The sequence below is a fragment of the Silurus aristotelis genome, assembly GCF_946808225.1.
Source record: "Silurus aristotelis genome assembly, chromosome: 29".
Lineage (NCBI taxonomy): Eukaryota > Metazoa > Chordata > Actinopteri > Siluriformes > Siluridae > Silurus > Silurus aristotelis.
In genome coordinates this window covers 1,053,587-1,078,569 of record NC_139602.1, presented here as the reverse complement: position 1 = coordinate 1,078,569, position 24,983 = coordinate 1,053,587, and the positions used below count along the sequence as shown (strand labels likewise).

Sequence of the window (24,983 nt, the reverse complement as noted above, 5' to 3'; positions counted from 1 at the left end):
TAATAATAATAAATCATTTATTATTATTATTATTATTATTATTAACAAAACTGTGGGTTTCTGTGAAATTTACAGTAAATGACTGTATTCTAACTCTAATACAGTATAAACGCACATATAAACTCAGTGCACTTGTTCATTTGTCTGATAAATAAAATTTTGCTCCACACCACAATAACTCCAGAACACCTATTAATGAACTGAACCCCTGACAGCTGATATCCATTCATCTTAGTTGCATCACTGTTGAGGTTCTAGACTCTTCAGTCACCTATTAGTCTGGTGTAGAAGTGACTCAAAGATCGGAATGGATCGTTGAGGTCTTCCATCACCCCCACTCCCAAAGCCCTGTTATTACTGTTACAGAATGTGGAAGATCTTGAGTGGTGTATCTGCTACAGAGCTCAAAACAAAGAAATTGGGATGAACTGGACCACTGAGCAGCCTGGACCAGGCCTCCACATTTTCTTATCTACATTAGAACCTGATTTTAGTAAGTGTCTGAACGAGACCTCACCAACCTTCACCAAATCTAGTGGAACATCTCTCTAACCAGAAGAGTGCAGCTCATTTTAAATGAGGAAAATGAGACTGAATGAGAAAAGGGACGTTCAGGGAAGATCATCAAGTGTCCACATGGTGTACATCTTAGTTTGTACTTCATATGTACAATAATATAAAATCACCATTACGGATTCAGAGGAGGAACCTTAGAAGAACTTTGAAGACTGGAGCAACTGATGGTCATCCCAATGGGTCTGGGCATCTTATGATCTTTTGATAGGTCACGTGACGTAACGGCTGATCGTGGACACCAGCCCGCTCTTCCTCCTTTTACTTGTCCACCCCCTCACTTCTTCGAAGAGACCCGCTCCTTCGCTGAAGAAAAGCCGCTGAAGAGCGATTGCTCGGGAAGGAAGTGTGAAAGGGATGCACGTCTCCAAGTTCAAACAGCCTCAGCCTCTTTGGCGGCTTTTCACCGCCGCGCCTCTTCCATCGTCTCGTTCCTCCTCGTCTTTCATGTCAGCCCTTCCATTAGTCTCCCTAATTAAAATTAAATAAGCTGGCTATTACGTTTTAGCGTGCGCTTTGTACTCGCTGGCTGGTTAATGTTACAAGAGCGTCTCTTTATGTAAGCGCTTGTTTTGCCCCACACACACACACACACACACACACACACAACAGTGCGCAAGGCCACTTCAGGCAAACACGACGTTTAGCGGCACTCGGAGGAAGCGATAAAGAGATCGAGAGAGGGAAGATGACAAGATGACTGACTCGATTGTTCCACTAAGACCGTTCGGCTCTCCGCGCTAATGTTCCGCCGAGATGGAAGAGGAACCGGCGGCGTTTACGCCACCCTTTTTTTTTTAACGCTAATTGAAGGAACGCGACCTTGTTTCTCTTTGTGAAGGTTATTTCTTTTAAAAAGACCGACACAAATATATAATACAAAAAACCCCGAAATGAATGATAAACACGAGCACCTAAGTGACCTTCATATCGGGTTAACCCTCAAAAAAATACAGAACTCCAATCGATCCGGTGGAGAAGAACGATGGCGACGCGGCAACTTCACCCGAGGTGAAGCGAGTTTTTGGGTGAAAAGACTAGATGGGCAGAACAAAAGGTGCTGAGAATTAAAGAGACGCTGACATACGAGAGCGTTGGAGATTGGATTAAGAACTCGAGAAGGCCGTGCAGATTTAAGGAACATGTTTGACTTTGTTCAGCCAACAACAACAACAACAACAACAAAAAAAAAAGCGAAACGCAGCACCAGTCGAGACAATGAGACGTGAAAAAGCAGTGAGGTCATTGTGAACCGAGCAGGTGACGAGGTCAGAGTGAGAAATACACTTTTGTAGTACATTCAGGACCGAGAATGTCATGATCCTGCACGCCATCGAGCTTCTCACACAGGCCATGTTCACACCTGATTATTAGATCTTTTTTAAACATCAAGTCTCCGTTTAGTCTCTTCTGAGATGTTCCACAAGTTATAAAGTCCATGCACACAATATGGCCAAAATGTTTGTATAAGATCTTTTTTAACATCTCATTCCACACCTAGTTCCCATTCGCTCGCTTCTGAGATGTTGTTCCACTAGATTTTTTTTTGGAGATTTGTGAAATCTTTAACCACTCAATTGTTCCACATTTAGTTCCCATTTGGTCTCTTCTGGAAAGATGTTGCACTAAATTTAAAAGAAAGATATAATTTGTTCTCTTTTGAGATGTTCCACCAGATTTTATGGAGATTTGTGAGATCTTCAAGAACTCCATGTACATGATCAGGTCAAATGTTTGTACACCTGATCGTAGGATCTTTTTGAACATCTCATTCCACATTGATTTCCCATTTGATATCTTCTGAGAAGATCCTTTTTTGGAGATTTGTGAAATCTTCAACAACTCCATCGTTCCACATTTAGTTCCCATTTGGTCTCTCTTGGGAAACTGATTTTATGGACAGTTATGAGATCTTCAACAATTCCATACCATGAGATCTTTTTTGAACATCTCATTCCACATGTAGTCCCAATTTGTTCTCTTTTGAGATGTTCCACCAGATTTTATGGAGATTTGTGAGGTCTTCAACAACCCCATGTATTCTATAAGGCTAAAGGTTTGTACACCTGATCATAAGATCTTTTTGAACATCTTATTTCACATTCCCATTTGATATCTTCTAAGATGATGTTTTACAAGATTTTGTGAGATTTCAGAATACTGATGTGGGTGAGGAAGTATGTGAGGAGTTCTAGGGTGGTGTTCCAATGTATCACTATAGCATTCCACTCAAGATCTTCCACACACATCCAACCCATGGTGTCATGCTGGAACAGGTTTGGTTCTCCTAATTCAATTGAAGGGAAAATGTCATTATCAAGCATCCAAAGATGTTTTTTTGTGGAAACAATTGGGAGAAGAACCAACACACGTGTGGAAAAACCAGGGTATGACCACCTTTACACACCTAACGCAAGTTTAAAGTAGAAGATTCACCTAGTGAGATGTTTTTGGGTGGAGAAATCCAGAGGAACGTGGTCATACCAAGCTCAAATCAAGCTCACGAGGTCCTCAGGAGCTTCATCATATTAATGCGATTTATACTTACGGGACAGATTTCTATCTGGTTTATTACCTTCTGGTGGTCGGTTGGAGGTGGTCACTAGGACCACGCCGCATGTAAACAAGCCCTCAAAAAGCTGCTTCAGAATCATGGCACTGGCAACGTCAGTCACCTGATCAACCAAGACAGAGAAAAAGAGAAGCTACAATGAAGCACAGCACGTTTTATTCAGCAGCTTCCCGTGTAATAAATCCGACTTTCCTTGACCTCTGGCCCAGATCCAGCGAACAAACGTTTTATATCTGAGATGATGGGAGCGTTCCCAGGTGGAAAGGGCTGAGGATGAGCAAGAAGACAACTCCTTGGACGTGAGCTAATTAGCCCTATTGTGAGCGTGTGCACGTGTGCACCAGGTGCTGCTGAGGTTGCAGACCGTGAGGTCCATTGACCGCCACCACACGCCGCGCAACACAAAGCCTCTCCACCTGACGGCACAAAAAAACGGCCAAGTGTCTCGAGGTGGCTCAGACGAGCTAATCAAGTCAGCGCTCGGGGTTTCGGACAAAGCAGAAGTAAATAAATGCATAAGCAAGTAAATAAATAAATAAGTGAGCAAATAAATAAATAAATAAACGGAGAAATACGAGGCAAAATCAGTGGCACAATGGCAGCCAGATGGCCACACACACACACACACACACACACACACACATACATTCACACACCCATACACGTCCACACGTATGTACACACACACACACACACACACACACACACACACACACAGATGCGTTCCCCATTGTGCTCTTAAGGGCCTGGCATGGCCGTCCCTGAATCCGGGGCAGAGCGCAGGGACGAGTGGTCCTTTCATTATCGTTCTCATCATCGTCATTGTCATTATTATCATTTAAACGTTGCCTTTTTCACGGCGCCGAGCCGTCGCCTCGCACACATCGACAAAAACACAGGAGCCGCCGGACCCTCTGCGAACGAACGAACGAACAAAACAAAACAAAACAAAAAAAAAAAAAAAAAATAGCCCTTTAGTCAATAACCCACAATGAGATCCTTCTTCCTTTTCATATTCTGTCCATCTCTCTTCATCCCTCTGTTCCAGCTACCTTTCGCCGCCTTTTGTGTGTGTGTGTGTGTGTGTGTGTGTGTGTGTGTGTGTGTGTGTGTGTGTCCCTGAGTGCGGTCTATACACCATCGTCCTTCAGGGAGATAACAGATTCTTCAGGCTTCTTCTGTACATTTTGATGAAGTGCTGATGGAAGGAATGGAGGGGATGAGGATGAGGATGAGGAAGAGGAAAGGGGAAGATCGTATTTTTGTTGCCCTCACACTGTGTGGGGGGGTTTAGGACACGCAATACCCCTCAGCATATGTTGTTTTTCTTCCCCTGAAGTGCTCTCTTCGTTTGCATATTAAACCTTAGACCCTTAATGGAACCCTATTAGCATCAGGACTTTTTGAACAAGTGTGTGTGTGTGTGTGTATACGTGTGTGTGAGATAAAGATAAAGGGTGGGCGGGCGGGTGAGTGGTGGTGGTGCTGGGGGGGGGGGGGGGGGTGCTGCTAGTTAAATTGGATCCGGTGTCCTTTAATTGCTTTCTCTTTTCCTTTTTCAAAAGAGTCATTTAATTATGACCTTTTTCATCCGTCCTGTATTTGTTTGTCACGCAGGCACCGGGGCGCAGGCTCTCTCTCTCTGTCTCTCACACACACACACACACACACACACACACACACACACACACACACACACACACACACACACACACACACACACACACACACAGTCACCGGGCATATTGATTGCCAGCGGTTTTGTGGAAAGAAAAGCCACAAACGTCGTCAAGGACGCCGGCCTTCGAAAAAAGACGGGAGAGAAAACAACGCCGCGTATATTCAAATGAGCATCCAATTACGCCGAGGCGAGGAGTCACCTGTTTTTTTATTTTTGCGGAGCCAAATGACTCCTGTTTGATCTTAAACCCCCCACTTTCATTTACTCGATGAGTAATTAAGTAATTCCGAACCGAAATCCTAAAACAATGCAGTGAGTGAATGGATGCTCTTTCTCCTCTATATATATATATATATATAGACTCTCTCTTGGGCCCTTGTGTTCATTAAGAAAAAGGACTTGGGGGGGGGGGGGGTGTAGGTGGTGGTGTTGGAGGTAGTGAGGCTCCAAATTACTGATAATGACGGTGGACTAATGAAGAGAACGAAGAAATTTCATTAGCATTTAAGAGCCGAGGATGCGTGCGACCCGCCGCTGCCGCTCTACATTTACCCCTTCACTTAAGGGGGGGGAGGAAAAAAAAGGAGAGAAGGGGCAGAACGAACCCCGACGCCTTATTTGCATGCCTAAGTGGCCGCGGCTCCTGATTGGTAAGGGCCCATCAGGCTCCTAATTTATGTATGGCAAACAAAACAGGGGTTCGAGAGTTCCGCCGACAACGCACCGGACTTCAGCCCCATGTGTGTGTGTGTGTGTGTGTGTGTGTGTGTGTGTGTGTGTGTGTGTGGGTGTGGGTGTGGGTGTGTGTGTGGGTGTGGGTGTGGATGGAAATTAAAGAGCTTAGAACAGACTTTCAATGTGGACTTCAACATCGTCTGAAAGACTCTGCTTATGGAAATAACAATTCTAAAATTATAAGAATAAAATAAAAATAATAATAATGTAATAATGTTGTAATAATGTTTATTATTATATGTGATTAAGAAGATGAATGAAATATAATGTTAATTGGTTTATTGGAATATTAAAATAGTCTTATTGGACTTTACAAAGTTTGTATTTAGGTTTTGGACTCCACTAGATGGCTCCAAACTGTACCAAGATGTCTGTTTTATATTCTTTAAAAAGAAAGAAAGATCGATCGATCGATCGATCGATCGATCGATCTATCTATCTATCTATCTATCTATCTATCTATCTATCTATCTATCTATCTATCTATCTATCTATCTATCTATCTATCTTCAATCAATCTATCTATCTATCTATCTTCAATCTATCTATCTATCTATCTATCTATCTATCTATCTATCTATCTATCTTCAATCAATCTATCTATCTATCTATCTATCTATCTATCTATCTATCTATCTTCAATCAATCTATCTATCTATCTATCTATCTATCTATCTATCTATCTATCTATCTATCTATCTATCTATCTATCTATCTATCTATCTTCAATCAATCTATCTATCTTCAATCAATCTATCTATCTATCTATCTATCTACAATCAATCTATCTATCTATCTACAATCAATCTATCTATCTATCTATCTATCTATCTATCTATCTATCTATCTATCTATCTATCTATCTATCTATCTATCTATCTATCTATCTATCTATCTATCTATCTATCTATCTATCTTCAATCAATCTTCAATCAATCTATCTATCTATCTTCAATCAATCTATCTATCTATCTATCTATCTATCTATCTATCTATCTATCTATCTATCTATCTATCTATCTATCTATCTATCTATCTATCTATCTATCTATCTATCTTCAATCTATCTATCTATCTATCTATCTATCTATCTTCAATCTATCTATCTATCTATCTATCTATCTATCTATCTATCTATCTATCTATCTATCTATCTATCTATCTATCTATCTATCTATCTTCAATCAATCTATCTATCTATCTATCTTCAATCAATCTATCTATCTATCTATCTATCTATCTATCTATCTATCTATCTATCTATCTATCTATCTATCTATCTATCTATCTATCTATCTATCTATCTATCTATCTATCTATCTATCTATCTTCAATCAATCTATCTATCTATCTATCTATCTATCTATCTATCTTCAATCAATCTATCTATCTATCTATCTTCAATCAATCTATCTATCTATCTATCTTCAATCAATCTATCTATCTATCTATCTTCAATCAATCTATCTATCTATCTATCTATCTTCAATCAATCTATCTATCTATCTATCTATCTATCTATCTATCTATCTATCTATCTATCTATCTATCTATCTATCTTCAATCAATCTATCTATCTTCAATCAATCTATCTATCTATCTTCAATCAATCAATCAATCTATCTATCTATCTATCTATCTATCTATCTATCTATCTATCTATCTATCTATCTATCTATCTATCTATCTTCAATCTATCTTCAATCTATCTATCTTCAATCTATCTATCTATCTATCTATCTATCTATCTATCTATCTATCAATCTATCTATCTATCTATCTATCTATCTATCTTCAATCTATCTATCTTCAATCTATCTATCTATCTATCTATCTATCTATCTATCTATCTATCTATCTATCTATCTATCTATCTATCTATCTATCTATCAATCTATCTATCTATCTATCTATCTATCTATCTATCTATCTATCTATCTATCTATCTATCTATCACCTGCAAAATTCCATTATTTCTGTATGTAAAAAGCTGCAGTGAATATGATCTCTGCTACATGAGGATTATTAATATGATGATCAGCACAAACGCGACCCGCACGCATTACTTTGCATTTCAATATTGTTATTTCTATGCTAACGAGCTAACAAATTGGCTTCGTGTTTTCTTTTTTTTTTCCCCTTCTTGATTGTCAAAAAAAAAAGAAAAAAAAAGAAAAAAAAAAAAAAAAAGAAAAAAAAGAAAAAAAAAGAAAAGAAACACCTGTTGGTCGCCGACACCCACCCACGCAGGCGGGCACACCTTCAGCGACTCCTCAGACACCCCCACCCCCCACGACACACACACACACACTCACCTGAAACTCATCCAGGCATAAGAGGCAGGTATCTGTCCCCATCTCCATGGCAACGCTGAAGACGGGGTCATGCGTTATTGTCGGTTCGCCCGAGCGTTGTTTCGGCAGAATTTGCTTTATCCGGTGGATCTCTGGGAAAAAAACAAACAAAATATAGCAACAATTAAATTTTTTACAGTCAGTCATCAAGAAAATAACACAGGAAAGTAAAAAAGTGAGAAAAACGATGGTGTGAAATAGTGTGAATTTCAGTGAGTAAGAAAGGAGACGTACTTCTGTGTACTTCCAACATAAAGGCATTAAAATGGAGCCTTTTTTTCCTCGGAGTTTTGACGTGGGAGTAAAACATGTCCATCAGCATAGTTTTTCCAGTGCCTGGGAAAAAAAAAAAAATCCAGAATGTACTAATGTTGAAGATTACGATCAAACATCATCTTTCTGAAAGAACTTCTGAACTCACCAACACCACCATGAATGTAGAATCCACAAGGGAGGGGCGGCTTCACACGATCCTGAGGGACAACACGTTGTACACAGTCACGGACAAAATAAAAACACACTTCGTTCTGCATGAACAGAAACTAAAGGTTTAGTGTTTATACACGATATGGGCAAAGGTTTGTGGACACCTGACCATCCTTTTTGAACATCTCATTCCACATTTAGTCTCCATTTGCTCTTATAATGAGCTCCAACATCGCAGAGGTGGTGTTCACATTCATCTTAATAGGGTTTGAGCTCTATAGCAGGCCACTCATGATCTTCCACACACATCCAATTCTTGGAAAATAGATCTTCACGAAGGCTTTGCTGGCAGTTTGTAGAAGAACCACATATGGGTGGAAAAAGTTGGGTGTCCGAATAATGTTGGCCTGCCGAGATCAGTTTTGAGGTAAAACATTGTCAAAATCTTTTAAATTCTCCATCAAATGTAATTAATGATCCTATAAACTTCTTTTCTAGATACAAATTCTAAAAAAATAAATAAAAAAAAGCTCTGTGTTGCTCTCAGGATCTCAGAATGTATTTTTAATCCAGGTTCTGACTCCTGTTGCATACGTTTCAGGCTCTATATAAAAAAAAAACTCTACAGGTTGCAAGTTTTCATATCGCGAACAGGCCTAATTGTAGATCTGGAGACTTTTGGGCCCTCAAAAACTTCTGCAGGTCTCCGAGTGTGATCCTTGGAGAAATTTTTGCCTTTCTAACCACCTTTTCTTCACACTGCGTGGGGGTAAATTACACTCGCGTCGCTTTCCGATCAGGTTCATTACAGCTCCGCTTGCTTTAAAGCTTCTTAATTATTGGGTATTTTCAGTCTCGTGGCTATTTTTATAGCCTGCTGCATGTTTTATAAAACGTGACACACTTGTGTCTTGCTTCATTTATGTATTTGTGATTGTTCTCAGATGAATGCTCAATAAAAGGGGCACCCAGGAAACATGGCGTCTTAAATGCCCCCTCCCTCTCAGTTAGGTTCAAAAAGGCTAACAGATGAAAAATGAGACAAAAGATCAAGTCTGCATCACTTTTTCTTTACATTTTTTTTCCCCTGTGCTGAAGTACTAGAAAAGTGGCAACGGCCTTATAACCCCTTGTTGACTCCCAGACATGCTAAAATGGTCAAACAGAGCCAGCAAGCTTCCACAACTGATGTAAACTCCATGGTTAGTCAGGTATCGCTTTTCTGACTGAAGTCTCTGTGTCTCATGTATAAAAGAAGCGTAAATCCCTTTTAATAATCCAATCAAATTTGTACACGTTCATACAGAGTGCATGCAGTGAAATGCTCTTTATGACTGTCCAACATGTAAATAGAAACAGAATATATAAATAACAATTAAAATATAAAGTATATAAAGTAGATCTATAAGGATAAAATATATATACAGGAATAAGACAGAAAGGAATACGAGGTTTACAATACGACTAAACACATTATGAGCTTTTTAACCTTCAACTCGGTATCTAATGTTTTCTGAATTTACAGTCATGCTACAGAATGTCTGTCGTCTGGTACCTTACAGTATATAATTACATATATCAGTGCCAGGTAACTTTTATATATATAAATAAAAAAATAAGCATTTTCTTTCCATTTCTTCTTCCCAATTTGGTCCCCAGCCAATTTTCCTCACCCAGCAGCTGGTTCTCCGCTATCACGCAACAAGGAACCAACCTGATCATTGTGGTGAAAAGAAAGTTAAGCTGAAAAGCAATGCGATCAATTTACCGGTTAATTTACGCCCCAAACCCTCACCTATTAGATCACAGGTTCTGGGTAATGACAGAAAAGAATGAGGTCAGGGATACGAGCAGTGTAAATGAGCTTCCTGTCAAGTATGCTTTCTAGGTGTACGTGTACTTTTAGGTCCACCTTCTCAGTGTCACGTTCCTCCACTTTGTGTTCTTCTTTCCTCCAAGAAACCCAGCCCACATAATTTACTGTTTTCACCATTCTAACTCTAGACTTAGGTTTGGAGAATTTGGATGTTCTCTCACTTACATTTATGGCATTTAGTAGATGCCCCTTACAACGATCTTATTTACAACTTGAGCTTCGAGACCTTGATAAAGGGCCCAGAAGTGCCATCTTGGTGGTGCTGGGATTTGAACTCAAGGCCAAGAAGTCCTTCATCTTGCCCAGTGAGGTACCAATTCCTGTCAATATAAACAACTGTTTTATATGAAGCCAGTTTGTTTAGGATGGGTCTAGCATGCATTCTAGGTGTAAGGTCTTCCCTAAGGGCCTTGTCTGGCCTGGAAGCACCTTGATATCCATTGTGGAGATGCTGGAGATGGTGGCTAGAAAGAGAGAGTGAGGAATGTCTGGGGTTGTTTGTGTTGAATTATGATTCTGTGTACCAAACAATGAATAAAAGTATGAATGAATGAATGAATGGATGGATGGATGGATGGATGGATGGATGGCTGGCTGGATGGAGGGGGGGGGGGGATAAGAAAAAACTTATGTGGAGATCACAAGAAGCCAAGAAAAAAAAAAAAATTATAATGCATGGCCTTTTAGACTTATATGACATTAATATAACTCCACTGCATCGCTGTGGATTATTATATAACTAAACCCTTCACCAAATACTAGCTAGTTCTTCATGCTAATCCATCTTTAATTATTCAGGCAAAAAAGTGACCCATGTGACTCCGCCCAACAGGTAATCGAGCGGCTCGTGGCACTCCTGATATTTGGAGCAGACAGGCATAAATTATTTTTGATGTCGTTAAACAGCTCAGAGTCTCATCTTCCGAGTGATCAAATACGTCCTTCGGGTCTGCGTGACTGATTTCTCAAAGTAAGGTGACAATTATTCTAGATAATTGAAACATTGTGAAGCAAAGCCTCTCGCTTCACCTCGATGGACCTTTAAAATTCATGAAATACAAAAATTAATTCATGCGAAACCGACATCCCACACACGACATCGCACAAACAAACACACACACACACAGAAACACACACTCTTAGTCAGGATTAAATAAAAAGACACTGTTACTTACACATACACTCAGGGTTGAGCGAAAGGTTCATTCAAATACATTGAGCTGATGTATGTACGATTGGAGTTATACTGAAGAAAAGCATCTATCTGTCTCATTCGGGGCTGATCTGTGTATTAGTTCTATGTAAATCTTAAATTTGTCCCCAAATACACCATAAAACTGCAGCAGAACCACTTTGAAAAAATATCCAATGCAATTTAAATCCACGTACCTTTTCAGTCTCACGTTTCTCAACTTCCTGTTCTTCTGTTCTGCAAGCACCACATCCCAAATCCTCTACTCTTTCGTCCATCTTGAAGATTTTGGACGCTTCTCCTTTTAACCTACCATCTGTTTTTCTCTCTATGGTCTTTGGAAGACAAAGAGGGAGGTTGGAATAATTTGCCATTTCTCCACACAACTTTTCAAGCTGGCAAAGTGCAGCTTTCTGTAGACTATCTTCAAGAAGCAAGCCAGATTTCACCAGGCCATCGTAGTGAGCGACAGGTCCGAGGGGTGTGGCGTAGTCTGGGCTAGTGGGTTTCTCACAAATCCAACAACCTGGAAGGAGACACCAGGACCAGTCATTTGGATAATCTATGGAACTGTCCGGATCTACGAGGGGGCGTTCAAGTCAAACCGGGACTTTTATAAAATGTAAATAAACCAATTTCAAGAAGTTTAGTTTTTGACATAACTATGTTTATACACTCATCCCAGCATTTAACTAACACCTAGAAAGATTTTCAGGATGCCTGAACCATCCTAGGCCTCCCTGTGTCACTTCGTCTTCAGGGAACTGACATTCATCTTTAATTTGTTAACACCGTTTAAATGTCTTCCCAAAGCTGAGCATCTCATCACCACACTGTGTTTAAAGTCTTTTGGCTTTACACCTTTTTTCACAAGAAACTTCAGCACCACACGCTGTCCCATGCACGCACTGACACTTTTGTCGGCCATCTTGATTAACGGTCTCTGGAACGACTAGCGAGATACATGTAGCATCTATTTTTATATCCTGTAACATTAAAAAGTCCCCGTTTGACTTTCTAACCTGCTCATCGATCCATACCAACATACTAGAGAAAGTTTGGAGACTCGCTCTGTTTACAAGAAAATACTTTATTCATTTACGTTTACACACTATCACTTTTGAAACAGTCCCCTTGCACAGGAACCCAGCACTCCCAGCGTTCTTCTGGAATGTGTCCTGGAAGTCTTCTTTTCGAATCGTGTCAGACACCTTCTGTGATTTATGCTGGATCTTAGCTACGGTGTGAAAAAGGCGACCTTTGGGCTGGATCATCTTTGGGAAGTAGGTGAAGTCCACAGGAGCCAAATCTGGCGAGTAGGGTGGGTGCAGTTGTGAGATCATGTGGATCGTTGTCTGACGATCATCATGCACGAGTTGCCGAACGTTTTTGTCATTTTTGGGGGTTGAGCTGTCCAGTTTCACGTGGGTCAGAATAGCACGATTTACCACCATTAGTCTCCAAACCTTTTGATATCACCTGGTACTCTTAAGCCTACATCCTTTACTGTGTCCTCTATTCTAACTCTGCACTCGGTTTTGGAGGATTGATACGTTCTTATTTATTTATTCTTATTTATACTACTGAGCAGTTGAGGATCATGAGCACAACCAGCTCCATGAAGATCTGCTGGATGTGTATGGAAGATCTTGTGTGATTTCCCTTAGACTTCAAACCCTACTGAACACCTTTGAGATTATTTCGAATTTCAGAATTTCCTTGAAAACAATGACAATCTAATTGTAACTTATAATTGAATAATTAACAAACAAGCAGATATGCAAGCATAAATATTTTCTTTCATATGCATGCAGCATTGCGTGAAGGTGTGTGTGTGTGAGGTCTGTACTGCACACCCACACTGTATATTCTCTTGTACTTGAACTTAGCCTACATACACAAATACGAGTCTGCGCTTGAGATTGATCATTCTATTAAAATGTGTTTTACTGATTTAATCAAGGATTCGTCTTCTTACCTGTGACTATCTTAAAATTCCGTACAGAAAACGATTCCTCTTTAAAATATCTCGCAAAGTTTCTTGCTAACACGCGCGCCGCCATGTTGGTTTTTCAGGTTCAAAGTAGTAGAACTTTATTTGAAAGGCTTACATTTATATTAGTGAAAAATATATACATATAATACGAGTGCAAACATATATTTAGGACACAATACATAATACACTCTATGGCATTGTCTGGAATTATTTATTTTTGAAACGGGGAATTTTGTTTGTAGAAATAAGAGTTGTAGGGGAAAACCAGTGCACTGGTGAGGCGTTGTGTCAATCAGATTAAAATTGGATATATAGTGCACTAGATAGGGCGCTTGAAATGCGTTCGGTCTTGGACTGCGTAGTGCACGTGGTGTATGGAGGAGAGAGCGGATTGGGATGGGACCGCGCAGTCAGCTGCGGATCAGCTGAGCGGAAGTGAGGAGCGGGAGGTAAACAGGCAGGGGAAAGAAGGGGTAGGGAAGGTGTTAGCTGGGCACTGATGGCGGACACCATAGCGGACACACGGAGGCTCTACACCAAGCCACAGAACCTCAACGATGCCTATGGACCTCCGAGTAACTTCCTGGAGATTGACGTGGCCAATCCCGAGACGGTCGGAGTCGGACGGGCGAGATTCACCACCTACGAGATCCGACTTAAGGTGTGCTAGTGGATCGTTAGCATGTTAGCTTGGTCAAATATATCATATATTATACATATAATAAAAAAACAACAACAACAGCAGCCTGGCGGGTTTTTATTTTATTTATTATTATGTAAGCTTTATAGCTTAATTACTCGGTTATTAATTAGTTAAGTAAAGTCATTAACCCGTGCATTTTGTTTCCTCCTTGTTGAAGCTGTTTAAGGGGTACGAGAAGTTAGTTGGCTTGCTGGCGCATGCGCAGAAGGCGCCTCCGGATGACGCCACAATTTAGATTTGCATATTCAACAACCCTCCCCCCCCCCGTTTTTGTTTTTGCATATCTTGACGTGTTACGTCACTAGATAAATGGAAAGAGTAGAAAAATGAATAAAATAAATGAATGAAATAAATGGAAGAATGGAAAAGATAAATCGAAAAATTGATCAAATAAATAAATGAATTGAAGTTAATTGAATGAATGAATGAATAAATTAATGAATAAATAAATAAATAAATAATTTAATTAATAAGTGGAAGATTAGAAAATTGCAGGTGATCCACCATCTTCAGCATTGTGAAGCCTTTAGTACAAGCAGGAAATTCCATCTGGGAAACGTTACAACAGTTCTTCAGTTCTTTTTTTTGTAGGCTTTTTTGTAAGAAGGTATTTACAGATTCGGGTTTTTTTAATAGTAGAAAATGTAGCTGAGATGAAAGAAAGGAAGAACAACAAAAGTTTAGGGATTGGTCACTGGGAACTATGGTGATCACTGGTCATGGGGAACCATAGTGATGACTGTATAATAGATGTTTGATGGTCACGGGTCATTACACAAACATCACTGGACCAACAAAACGTTTTGCAAGATTCTTTTCTGTTTGTCGTTTTAATAGGAACAGCGTTACACGGCCATCATGGCCTCAGTTTGAGTATTTCACAGCCTCCTGATCTTCTGCAGTAACTCTCTTCCACCATGCTGATCTAAAAAATAAAAATCCGCGGCTCATTGAAGCACATGGGCTACAACAAAGCATCATTCAGGGTGATGTTCTTCTGGAAAACCTTGGATCCTGGAGTTACGTCCCACCTATTAAAACACTAGCAGATCCTCTGCAGTACCACCCTTGTTATGGTAATGGTGTTCCTCAAGATGAGGCTCTCTGCACATCCACACCGGAACGTTTGATCCCACATGATGGATCGTATATACGATGTTAGAAGTCTTGCGGGGTTCAGGCTTCGGTGGTTCGGAAGCACAAGCCCTTCCTACACAAGATCTTCTGAAAGAACTTGATTAGGACACAGGTAGCTTCTTAGAAATGTTTTCTAATGAAGTATTGTCAGACGTTTTTTTGAGAACAAGAAGTAATTCCGTGCTCGGCTCGTACCTCAGGAACGTTAGGCGACCGCACAAAAGCACAGATAAGACTATGATTTTTTTTTTTTTTTCGTGAAGACGTGCTCGCCGGCCCCTCCGTATTCGAGCGGTCGTTCGGCGTCGCTGATAAGTTTTGACAGACGCTCTTGTGTTCGGCGTCGGGCGGGCGGGTGGGCGAGCGAGCGCTTTGGCTTTCCTATAGTATTTATAGCTTTTCTCCTACAGCGCCGCACGTTGGCAGCCATTAGCCCGAATCTAAAGCTACTGTACTTGATTAGCGTGTAATAATTAGCATATGCGTGTAATCAGCATTATTGTGTGCCAGGGAGCCTGTGCTGACCCTGTTTTGCATGAGGGAGTGCCCTGCTCATCCTTCCATCCATTTCTCTCTCTGTCTCTCTTTTTTTTTTTCTCTCTCTCTCTCTCAACACCGAGCTGTCAAGAGTTTTCAAACGATCGTTATTTATTTATTTCCTTTTTCTGAAGTTATCCTCAACCCCGTGCTTTAATTGAGACGATTTACATTTTGCATTTTTTTTGCTTTTGTATCCCACGTTACAGGGATTGTGTGTGTGTGTGTGTGTGTGTGTGTGTGTGTGTGTGTGTGTGTGTGTGTGTGAAAGTGCACGAACGCCTGCCTTCTTAATCCTCTCATTGAGAGAGGCGTGGAGTGAATGAGTGCCGCTGCTGAAGCCCATTTGAACCCCCTTCACCACTCGTACCCCCTACTGGATGACACCGAAGCCCCCCCCCCCCCCCCTCACCGACCCCCACCCCCCGACCCTGTTTAAAAGGTTGACGTTCGTAAGTTTTGTGACACGTCTCCTTCCAGAAGTGTGTGTTTTTATGTACGTGTTTTACGTGTTTATTTATTTAACAAAATTGTGATTTATAGCTCATGTAAACAGCAGGCTAACAGTTCGGAGTGATCTCATTCCTGCCCTCTCACGGCTGTTTATGCTTCATTTATTCATCAGAAATAATAATATCACAGCCTTTATGTACATTAAGAATAATACGGTTGTTTGTTCTGTGGCTCAGGAGGTGAAAAATAGTTTTAAAGTGTTCTATTTTCCCCCCTCTTTTTTTCCCTGTCTGTCTGTCTGTCTCCGTATCGCTCTTTCTTTCTCCTCGCACACGTTCACAACACGACAAAGAGAAAACAAAAAGCACAAAAAATGGAACAAGAGAAACGACCCGGAAAAGGGGAGGGGAAAAAATGCGAGAGAGAGAGAGAGAGAGAGAGAGAGAGAGAGAGAGAGAGAGAGAAGGAGTGAGAGGTAGAGACGAAGTGAGAAAATGACGAAATGAGCGAGACTTAAAAGACGTTCGAGAGACGACGCGAGAGAGAAAGTGAGCGAGAATGAGAGAGAAGGAGTAAAAAAAAAAAAAAGAGAGACGGTCCGAGGAAAATCGAGAAGGAGTGAGAGAGAGACAGTGAAAAAGTGAGAGAGAGAAGGACAGAGCGTGGAAGGGAGACATAGAGTGAGAGAGGACTTTGTTTACAGGCAGGAGACTCCCGTTTTTCCCCTCCTTTTTCCTCTCACCCTTTTTCCTTTCACCTCCACCTCTTCATCCCTTTTTCATCCCCCACCCTAAAGAACCCTCTTTCTTTTTCTCCTCTCTCCCTCACTCTCGGGCCATTAATAAAAAACGCCTTGCTTGCCGAAGCTGTCAGTCCCAGTCAAGTGTAATCCAAAGTCTACAGCATCCTCGCAGACAACTATTTTAATGGTAATGGGGGCAGATTGTATCAAGACCACCATATCCTACTTGAGATGACAGTATCAAAAGTGGGAGTTGATGCAATGGGAACAAAGCGAAGGGAGCTGTGTGTGTGTGTGTGTGTGTGTGTGTGTGTGTGTGTGTGTGTGTGTGTGTGTGTGTGTGTGTGTGTGTGTGTGTGTGTGTGTGTGTGTGTGTGTGTGTGTGTGTGTGAGCCCTGTGTGAGAGAGGAGCTGAATTTTGAAAATACGGAGAAGAAGACGAAGAGGAGGGAGGGGGGGGGTCGGTTTGTAAAGCATCAAGTGCGAGCGCTGCCGTATTGTCCGTCTCCCCATCTCTCTTTCGAGACATGATGCGATGAGATGGCATTGTGCATCATGTTTTTTTTTTTTTTCTTTTTTTCATTTCGGGGGAGGACAAAAAAAAAGAGAGAGATGCGACACAAATGCGCGCTCTCAAACTTGACTCGACGCGGCCCGCTAAAAGCTAATGCACACCCGGCGCCGAACCCTCACACCGAGCGAGGTGACCTTTCAGCACATGGGCTTTTTTTTTTTTTTCCCCTCTTTCTCTCTTTTTCTTTTTCTCCATTCTCTCTCTCTATCTTTTTCCCCGCTATCCTCTCTTCTCTTCCTAATGAGGACACAGCATTGCCCCCCCCACACCAAAACCACCGACCTCGGAGTGCGCCCACATATATCTCAGGGATGGGTTGATATATAAAAAAAATAGAGAGAGAAAGGAGGGAGACCCCTCTTTCCCTCTTTTCGGATGGGTGACTGAAAGAAGAAGCGCTTTTAGTGAATCTATCGTACAATCGGGATTGATGCGCATGAAATGGACAGTCTCTTTCTTTCCCTTTAGCGCCGTTTCTGCCTTTTTCTCTCTCTCTCCCTCTCTCTCACTCTATCTCTCGCTTTCTCTCGTTCCGAAAGCCTGAATTTAAAAGTTTCATTCGGTACATTTTATTGACTTTTTTTTTTTTCCTCTCTCTTTGAAGTCTGTGTTTCATCAGTTTTTCTGCTGGATGAACCTTTAAAGGTTACTGTGGATCTCCTGAAGTTACTGTAGATCTCCTGAAGTTACTGTGGATCTCCTGAAGTTACTGTGGATCTCCTGAAGTTACTGTAGATCTCCTGAAGTTACTGTGGATCTCCTGAAGTTACTGTAGATCTCCTTAAGTTGATTTAGATCTATTGAGGCTGATGTAGATCTTCCGGAGTTACTGTAGATCTCCCACACTTAATGTTGATCTTCTGAAGTTGTACAGGAAAGTTTGTGCTTCTTCAGTTTTCTGCAGGAGGAACTTATAAAGATACAGTGGATCTCCTGAAGTTTGTGTGGCTCTCCTGACGTTGATGTGCAATATGTCTTTAAACTTTAGATCTTCAGATGAAGAGGAACCTTTAACCGTTGCTGTACTTCTTCTGAAGTTACTATAGATCTCCAAAAGTTAATGTACAGTATGTCTTAACCTTGATTTAGCTCTTCTGAATTTAGTGTATATCTCCCCTCAAGTTTATGTGGATCTCATGAAGTTATTGTAGATCTCCAAAACTTTTTTATACTCTGTGCTTTAACGGCTTTCTGCAGGAGGAACATTTACAGTTACTGTAGATCTTCTGAAGTTGATGTAGGTCTCCTGAAGTTGATGTAGGTCTCCTGAAGTTGATGTAGATCTCCTGAAGTTGATGTAGATCTCCTGAAGTTGATGTAGATCTCCTGAAGTCGATGTAGATCTCCTGAAGTTGATGTAGATCTGTAGGGGTGAATGTAGATCTCTCGGAGTGGATTTAGTTGTATAGTACAGTATTGTGTATAATTGTGTAAGCATGTAATCTATTATCCCAGTAAATCTAAAATACAGGTTTTTTTGCTGGGCATTAGGGTGACGTGTGTGTGTGTGTGTGTGTGTGTGTGTGTGTGTGTGTGTGTGTGTGTGTGTGTGTGTTTTAGATTACCCAATGGCTTGACCTCGGGATTAATTTTGCTTTGAGGAAACCAAAACTCAAATACTCTGAACAGCAAAACTACCGTAACCCTACACTTACACTCACACCTGTTCATTCTCACACACACTCACACACACACACACACTCACACACTCACACACACACACACACACACACACACACACACACTCACACACACACACACACACACACACTCACACAAAAGACTGATTCAGTTTTTCGCGAATAGTCGCTTTTCTTCTAGATTTCAGTTGGCTCAGGTGTTGTTTCTAACATGACTTTAGACCTTTAGGAAGGAGGGAAAGAAAGGATGAGAATGGAGAGAAAGAGAGAGAGAAGGGGGGAGAGAAGGTGGTGGTGTTTGATGGATGTTGTGAATAAAGCTGAAGAGCTGCACTCGAGGTTGAGGACAGACTGATTATATCACTCCGAGATCTACAGAGTGGAGTGAAGATGTGATGATGAAAGAGAGGAGTGAGAGAAACCCATCATACGTCTAATCTCAATAAAGACCTCTCTCTCTCTCTCCCTTTCAGTCTGTCTGTCTCTTTCTCTTTCGGTTTCTAGCTCTCTTTTTCTGTCTTTCTTTTTTTTTATCTCTCTTTATTTCTGTCGATCTCTCACTCTATCCCTCTCTCTTTAATTTTCCCTATTTCTTTCTCTTACTGTATCGTTTTCTCTATCCTTCTGTCTATCTATCTCTCTCTAACTCTCTCTCTATCTCTCTCTCTCTCTCTGTCTCTCTTTCTCTCTGTCTCTCTCTCTTCACCTCAATAACTTTATTTATTTATTTATTTGTTTGTTTGTTTTCTTTCAGTAATGTTTTAATGGTTTTTTTTTTTCACTGCCTGATCTTTTTTTTCTTCTTCTCCTCATCAGACCAACCTTCCGATCTTCAAGCTGAAGGAGTCGAGCGTCAGGCGGAGATACAGCGACTTCGAGTGGCTCAGAGGAGAGCTGGAGAGAGAGAGCAAGGTGAGGAGCACGGAAGGACAAAAGAGCGATAAAGAAGAGAAAGTAGTTTATAGATGTATACAATACACCGTCTGTCCAAAAGTATTGGGACACCCGCCTTATCCAGCCATGTTATGCTTCTTCTCCAAACGGAACTCAGGGAGGTGAAGCCTGAGACAAACGGAGATGGAAGTTATTTTCAATGACTTCTGTACCTATAAAATGTAAATATAAATATGAGAATCATTGAGTTGAGGTGTTTTAGTTCACTGACCGACCCGTTCTCCATTTCTACACCTCCGTTTGTTTCATCATCAGGTGGTCGTTCCTCCTCTGCCGGGGAAAGCCCTGTTCAGGCAGCTCCCATTCCGGGGAGACGACGGCATCTTCGACGACTCCTTCATCGAGGAGCGGCGGCAAGGCCTGGAGCAGTTCCTCAACAAGTAGGTCTCGGTGTTCACAGTCCAACATTCACTACGTCCAAATTCAACCTGCAAAAATACAGATACAAATAAAGTCCAGAAAATCTTTTCTCCTGGAAATATCACAGGATTTCAGCAGGTGTTGAACACTAAATATCTAAAAGCACAAAACTCTTTTCATTATTCTTTTTTTTTATACCGAAATGTTAAAGGCTTCATCAAAAAAGTTAAATAATAATTTAAATACCAAAAATCTTAGTTTAAAGCAATAAAAGGTTGAAACAAAATATTTAAAAAAACAAATAATTGATAATTATTATTTTATTTTTGTTTCTGATTTATTTATTAATTTGTTAATTAATTAATTAATTAATTTATTAATAAAAAATATATCCTAAAGCGAAGTTTTCATTTAAAAAAGTTTCTAACTAAATACAAAGCATTTATTCTGTTTATTGTTAATATTATTATTGTTGTCGAAAGTACAAAGATTGTACTACAAAAGCAAAAATAAATAAATAATGTAATGGCCCTTAAAAAAAATTTCCTTTTTTTTATTTTTTATTATTACATTTCCTTGCACTATTCCAGAAGTGTGTTTATTCCCTGAAGTTGCGAAACATGTCATTTGTCCAGCTGCAAGGAAAAAAAAAAAAAAAAAAAAAGGTCTCTGCATGCTGTAAACGATTATTATTCTTCAAATCCTGAAACTGAGCTTTCTCTGGGGTTTTTTTTTTTTTCTTTTCTCTCATTCTATCTTTGACAAAGGCAGAGTGGTAGCAGGGTCTGAAACGCCACGGAATGCTTGTAAAAGCTTGTAAAAAAGAAAAGAAAGAAAGTGTGCAGTAACAATGCTGCTTCCTCTCGCTGAAGTTTCATGAAGGTTGAAGTTAAACAGAGGACCAGATCTGCTTACAAGTCTTTCCTGTCAGCTGATATCTCTCTACTTTTCCCTTTCTCTCTCTCTCTTTTCATTTTCTTCTCCGTATTACCTCGTAATTATCCGGCGAAAGGATCGAAACTGATGAGAGGCCGAGTGCGAGTGCAGCCGGCTTTACTTCTTCTTCTACCTTTTTTTTCTTCTTTTTTTTTTTTTTTTACTACATTTGTTTTATTTTCGCTGTGTAATTTATGATAATTGCGAGCGAAATTACAGCCGTGTGTTCCTCGTTCTCCGCAGGATCTTAACTGCACCCGTGCTTATTTTTTGATCCCGTGTGCCCCCCCCACCACCACATCCCCCTTCTACCCCCACCACCCCCCACCCCCCGACACCGCCACAGACAATAAAAGTTACAGTGCGATTGTAATTATTTGCTGTGATTGCAGACTTTGCCGTTATCTTTGTTTCATGTGCAAATGCGTCGCTGCCGTACCCGTGTGAATTTTAATACCAGACGAGCCGCAAATTAGGTTTGGATTCGAAAGCAATACGCGAGCAATTAAGTATTTTCTTTTCTCCCTTCTTTCTACACCTCCCCCCCCCCCATCCCCACATTCGCCTTATTTTATTTTAAACACAAAATCCTGAATTAAGTGTCATTGTTCGCCGTTATCAGCACCCACGGGTCCCGGCATTTTCTAGACGTAAAGCGGCGCCACGTGATTACGTGTTTCCAACTCCAGTAAAAATCCCCACCTCCTGTAGATCAGAGAAGTTTTGTGTGAGCCGGAAGAAATGAAAGAAATCGCATCATGAGACGTGACCTCGTGGCATAGAGGTGTTGTGGCAGCTTCTCATCAGAAAGTTCAAATCCCACCACCATCAAATCACAAGCTGCCACTGCTGGGCCCTTGAGCAAGGCCCCGAACCCTCACCTGCTCAGTTGTATAAATGTGTCCTTCTGGTGTCAATGTAAATACGAAAAGCTGCTTTTGGACAAAAAGACAGGAGGCGGAGCTGGAGCTGGCGGAGTAGAAGATGCTGAGATGTTCACCGGGAGTGATGAGGATGGACTGAAATGAGTTTATTAGAGGGACGGTGCATGTAGGACATTTTGGAGACAAGGGGGTGAGAGGCACAATCGAGATGTTTGCTCGTGTGCAGAGGAGGGACATGGGGTAGAAGTAGAAGAACACAGACGAAGGCCAAGCAGGAGGTTCATGGCATGAGGTTCATGGATGTGGTGAGGGAAGATATGCAGGTGGAAGATGGCACTCTGGAAAGATGTTCTAGATTTTGTGGAGATTTTATTCAGCCACTTAATAAAGTATGGTAGTGATGTAGGTGAGGAGGCCTGGGGTGATGTTCCATTTCATCCCAAATAGGTTATGAGCTCTATAGCAGGTCACTCAAAATCTTCCACACACATCCAACCCATGGAAAGTAGATCTTCATGGAGCTGGCGTCGTGCACTGGCATGCTGGAACAGGTTTGGGTCTACTAGTTCAAGTGAAGGGACAAAGGTGTTCCAATACTTTTATTGTAATATTCACAAATGGAGAGTTCGTGCACTGATGCATCTCTGTACCTCCTCAACCTTTAACTCGAATCTTCTCTTTGATGTTTTCTCAGAGTGGCCGGTCATCCGTTGGCCCAGAACGAACGCTGCCTTCACATGTTCCTTCAGGACGAATCCGTGGATAAAAGCTACACCCCTTCTAAAATCAGGAATGCCTGATCCTCATCCCGATCCCGATCCTGAACATGATCCTGTACGTGATCCTGAACATGATTTGCCCACACTGGAACTCGCTACACGTGTGTGTGTGTGTGTGTGTGTGTGTGTGTGTGTGTGTGTGTGTGTGTGTAAGAAGTCTCTGTCTGCTCTGAACTCTTCTTCCTTCTGGATAAACAGCGAGACGGAACGAATCCTACGGCTCTTCTACGCTCCTGCACACGGTCATCATCTAAAACTTCTGGTGTTTTAGGTCTGTGGATTTCTTGGTAGAAGATTAAGGAACGTCGAGGAACCCAAACTGTTTCCGTAAATATATGCAAATGTTTGAGCATCGTTGGAAACTCTTTTTCTTTCTTTCTTTCTTTCTTTTTTTTTTTTTTTTTTTTTTTTTTTTTTTTTTTTTATAAATATTTTAACACTCAAAGCTTAACACTCTTTCTTTTTTTTTTTTTTTTATCACTATCTAATACACTATTGCACTACTCTTCAGAACATCGGCGATACCAAACCTCTCCGAATTCTGTTTCCTTCACGTTTTTGTTTAAAAAAAAATAAATAAATAAAAATCCAAGTCCATCTGATGTGCATGTTCGCTGTGCCATTATTTGTTCCCTATAAAGCGCCAATAACACCCCCCCCCACACACACACACACACACACACACACACACGTGATCTGAAGCTTTTGTGATTATTCTTTGCCATTTTTTCTATTTTTTACCCGTTAGATGTTCACGATATGGCCAAAAGTATTTAGAGCTCGAACACCTTTGTGATGAAATAAAATCTCACCGATCTCCACCAAATCTCCACCAAATCTCTTCCCAAAAGACTGGAGCTTACTATAAGAGTGAATGGAGACCAAATATGGAATAGGATGTTCAAAAAGAAGCACATAGCAGGTGTCCACAAACTTTTGTCCATAGAGTATATCAGCATTCTCAGCCACCAGCCATCATGGAGATCTGAGGGAGATCTAGGGCACATCTTGAATCCCTTCCAAAGCATACTGAAGCTCCTCTGGGTTCTCGTGGTGGATAAAGACTCGTTGCTGGTTGTTTTTTCTTTTACTTTATCACAGATTTGTTTGTGAACTAATGATCTATTTACAGTGTGTGTATAATAAACAAATTTACTTGACAAATTAATATATTTTGGGTTGTTTGTTTGTAGTGGATCTGCTCAGGGTTTAAGATGCTTTTCTGCTCACCACGGTTTCAAGGAGAATGTGATCAAAATCACATTTTTGGTCCAAACCCCCTAAAAGTCTACGTATTTAATTTACTGTACAGATTGTTTCTATTGGATTGCTTTGCTGCTACCTGATTGGCTGATTGGATTTGAGCTTTAAATTTGCAGACGTCCTTTTCCAGAGCGATGTACAAAAGTGCTTTGAAGATTTTATTACATAAAGACAGAAGAAACAAGGAAAATAAGCGCTTGTTTGTGTTTCAGGGAGAAATCGGACTCCTGCTATCATTTGAAGAGCTAAGGAGACATCTAGGGCAGGTTTATTGACCTCCTCGGAGCCAGAACAGAGAAGAGTCTGGATAGGTCACCTCATGCGCGCTCGGCTGTAACAGCGCACAAGAAAATCGAGTATATGGAAATATGATGCTGTGCGCCAGTTAAAAGGTTGATGTTTACACAACAGCTTGACGTTTCGAAGGAGACTCGGGCAGGAGGTGCATGCGTTTGGTCCCTGTAACCTTGCGTTTCGCTCCACGCCGGTGCAGAGCGCATTAAAGGGAGAAGCTAAATTGGATTGAACATTGTCATCTGCAATCATGATTCTTTCCCCATTGTGCCGCTTCAGCGCTCCCAAAAAATTTTAAAAGATTAAAAAATGCAATTTGGCC

The 24,983-nt window shown here is 40.8% G+C and overlaps 2 protein-coding genes and 1 long non-coding RNA gene across 4 annotated transcripts in view; 2 read left to right on the top strand and 1 right to left on the bottom strand.

The window, feature by feature from the left end:
• Positions 1-13,753, bottom strand: part of afg1lb (AFG1 like ATPase b) — a 36,595-nt gene extending 22,842 nt beyond the window's left edge. Inside the window, exons 1-6 of one of the 2 annotated variants that reach the window (XM_083535721.1) lie at positions 13,388-13,753; positions 11,607-11,935; positions 8,337-8,388; positions 8,150-8,251; positions 7,877-8,007; positions 3,149-3,248 (exon numbers count right to left, since the gene is read on the bottom strand). In XM_083535721.1, coding sequence (XP_083391847.1) covers positions 3,149-3,248; positions 7,877-8,007; positions 8,150-8,251; positions 8,337-8,388; positions 11,607-11,935; positions 13,388-13,472 — 799 coding nt within the window. In that variant the 5' untranslated portion in view covers positions 13,473-13,753. The remainder of the gene's footprint in view (positions 1-3,148; positions 3,249-7,876; positions 8,008-8,149; positions 8,252-8,336; positions 8,389-11,606; positions 11,936-13,387) is intronic. The other variant, XM_083535722.1, reaches the window with a different exon arrangement.
• A 74-nt stretch (positions 13,754-13,827) lies between these two features.
• Positions 13,828-24,272, top strand: snx3 (sorting nexin 3). Its single transcript, XM_083535741.1, has 4 exons — positions 13,828-14,066; positions 20,008-20,103; positions 20,401-20,525; positions 23,020-24,272. The coding sequence occupies exons 1-4, from the start codon at positions 13,905-13,907 to the stop codon at positions 23,123-23,125; spliced, it is 489 nt and encodes a 162-aa protein (XP_083391867.1). The 5' UTR covers positions 13,828-13,904; the 3' UTR covers positions 23,126-24,272.
• On the top strand, positions 14,480-19,319 carry LOC310722923. The gene is made up of 2 exons (XR_014532545.1): positions 14,480-18,792; positions 18,893-19,319. It is a non-coding gene; the product is annotated as an uncharacterized lncRNA (long non-coding RNA).
• Positions 24,273-24,983: the final 711 nt, after the last annotated feature.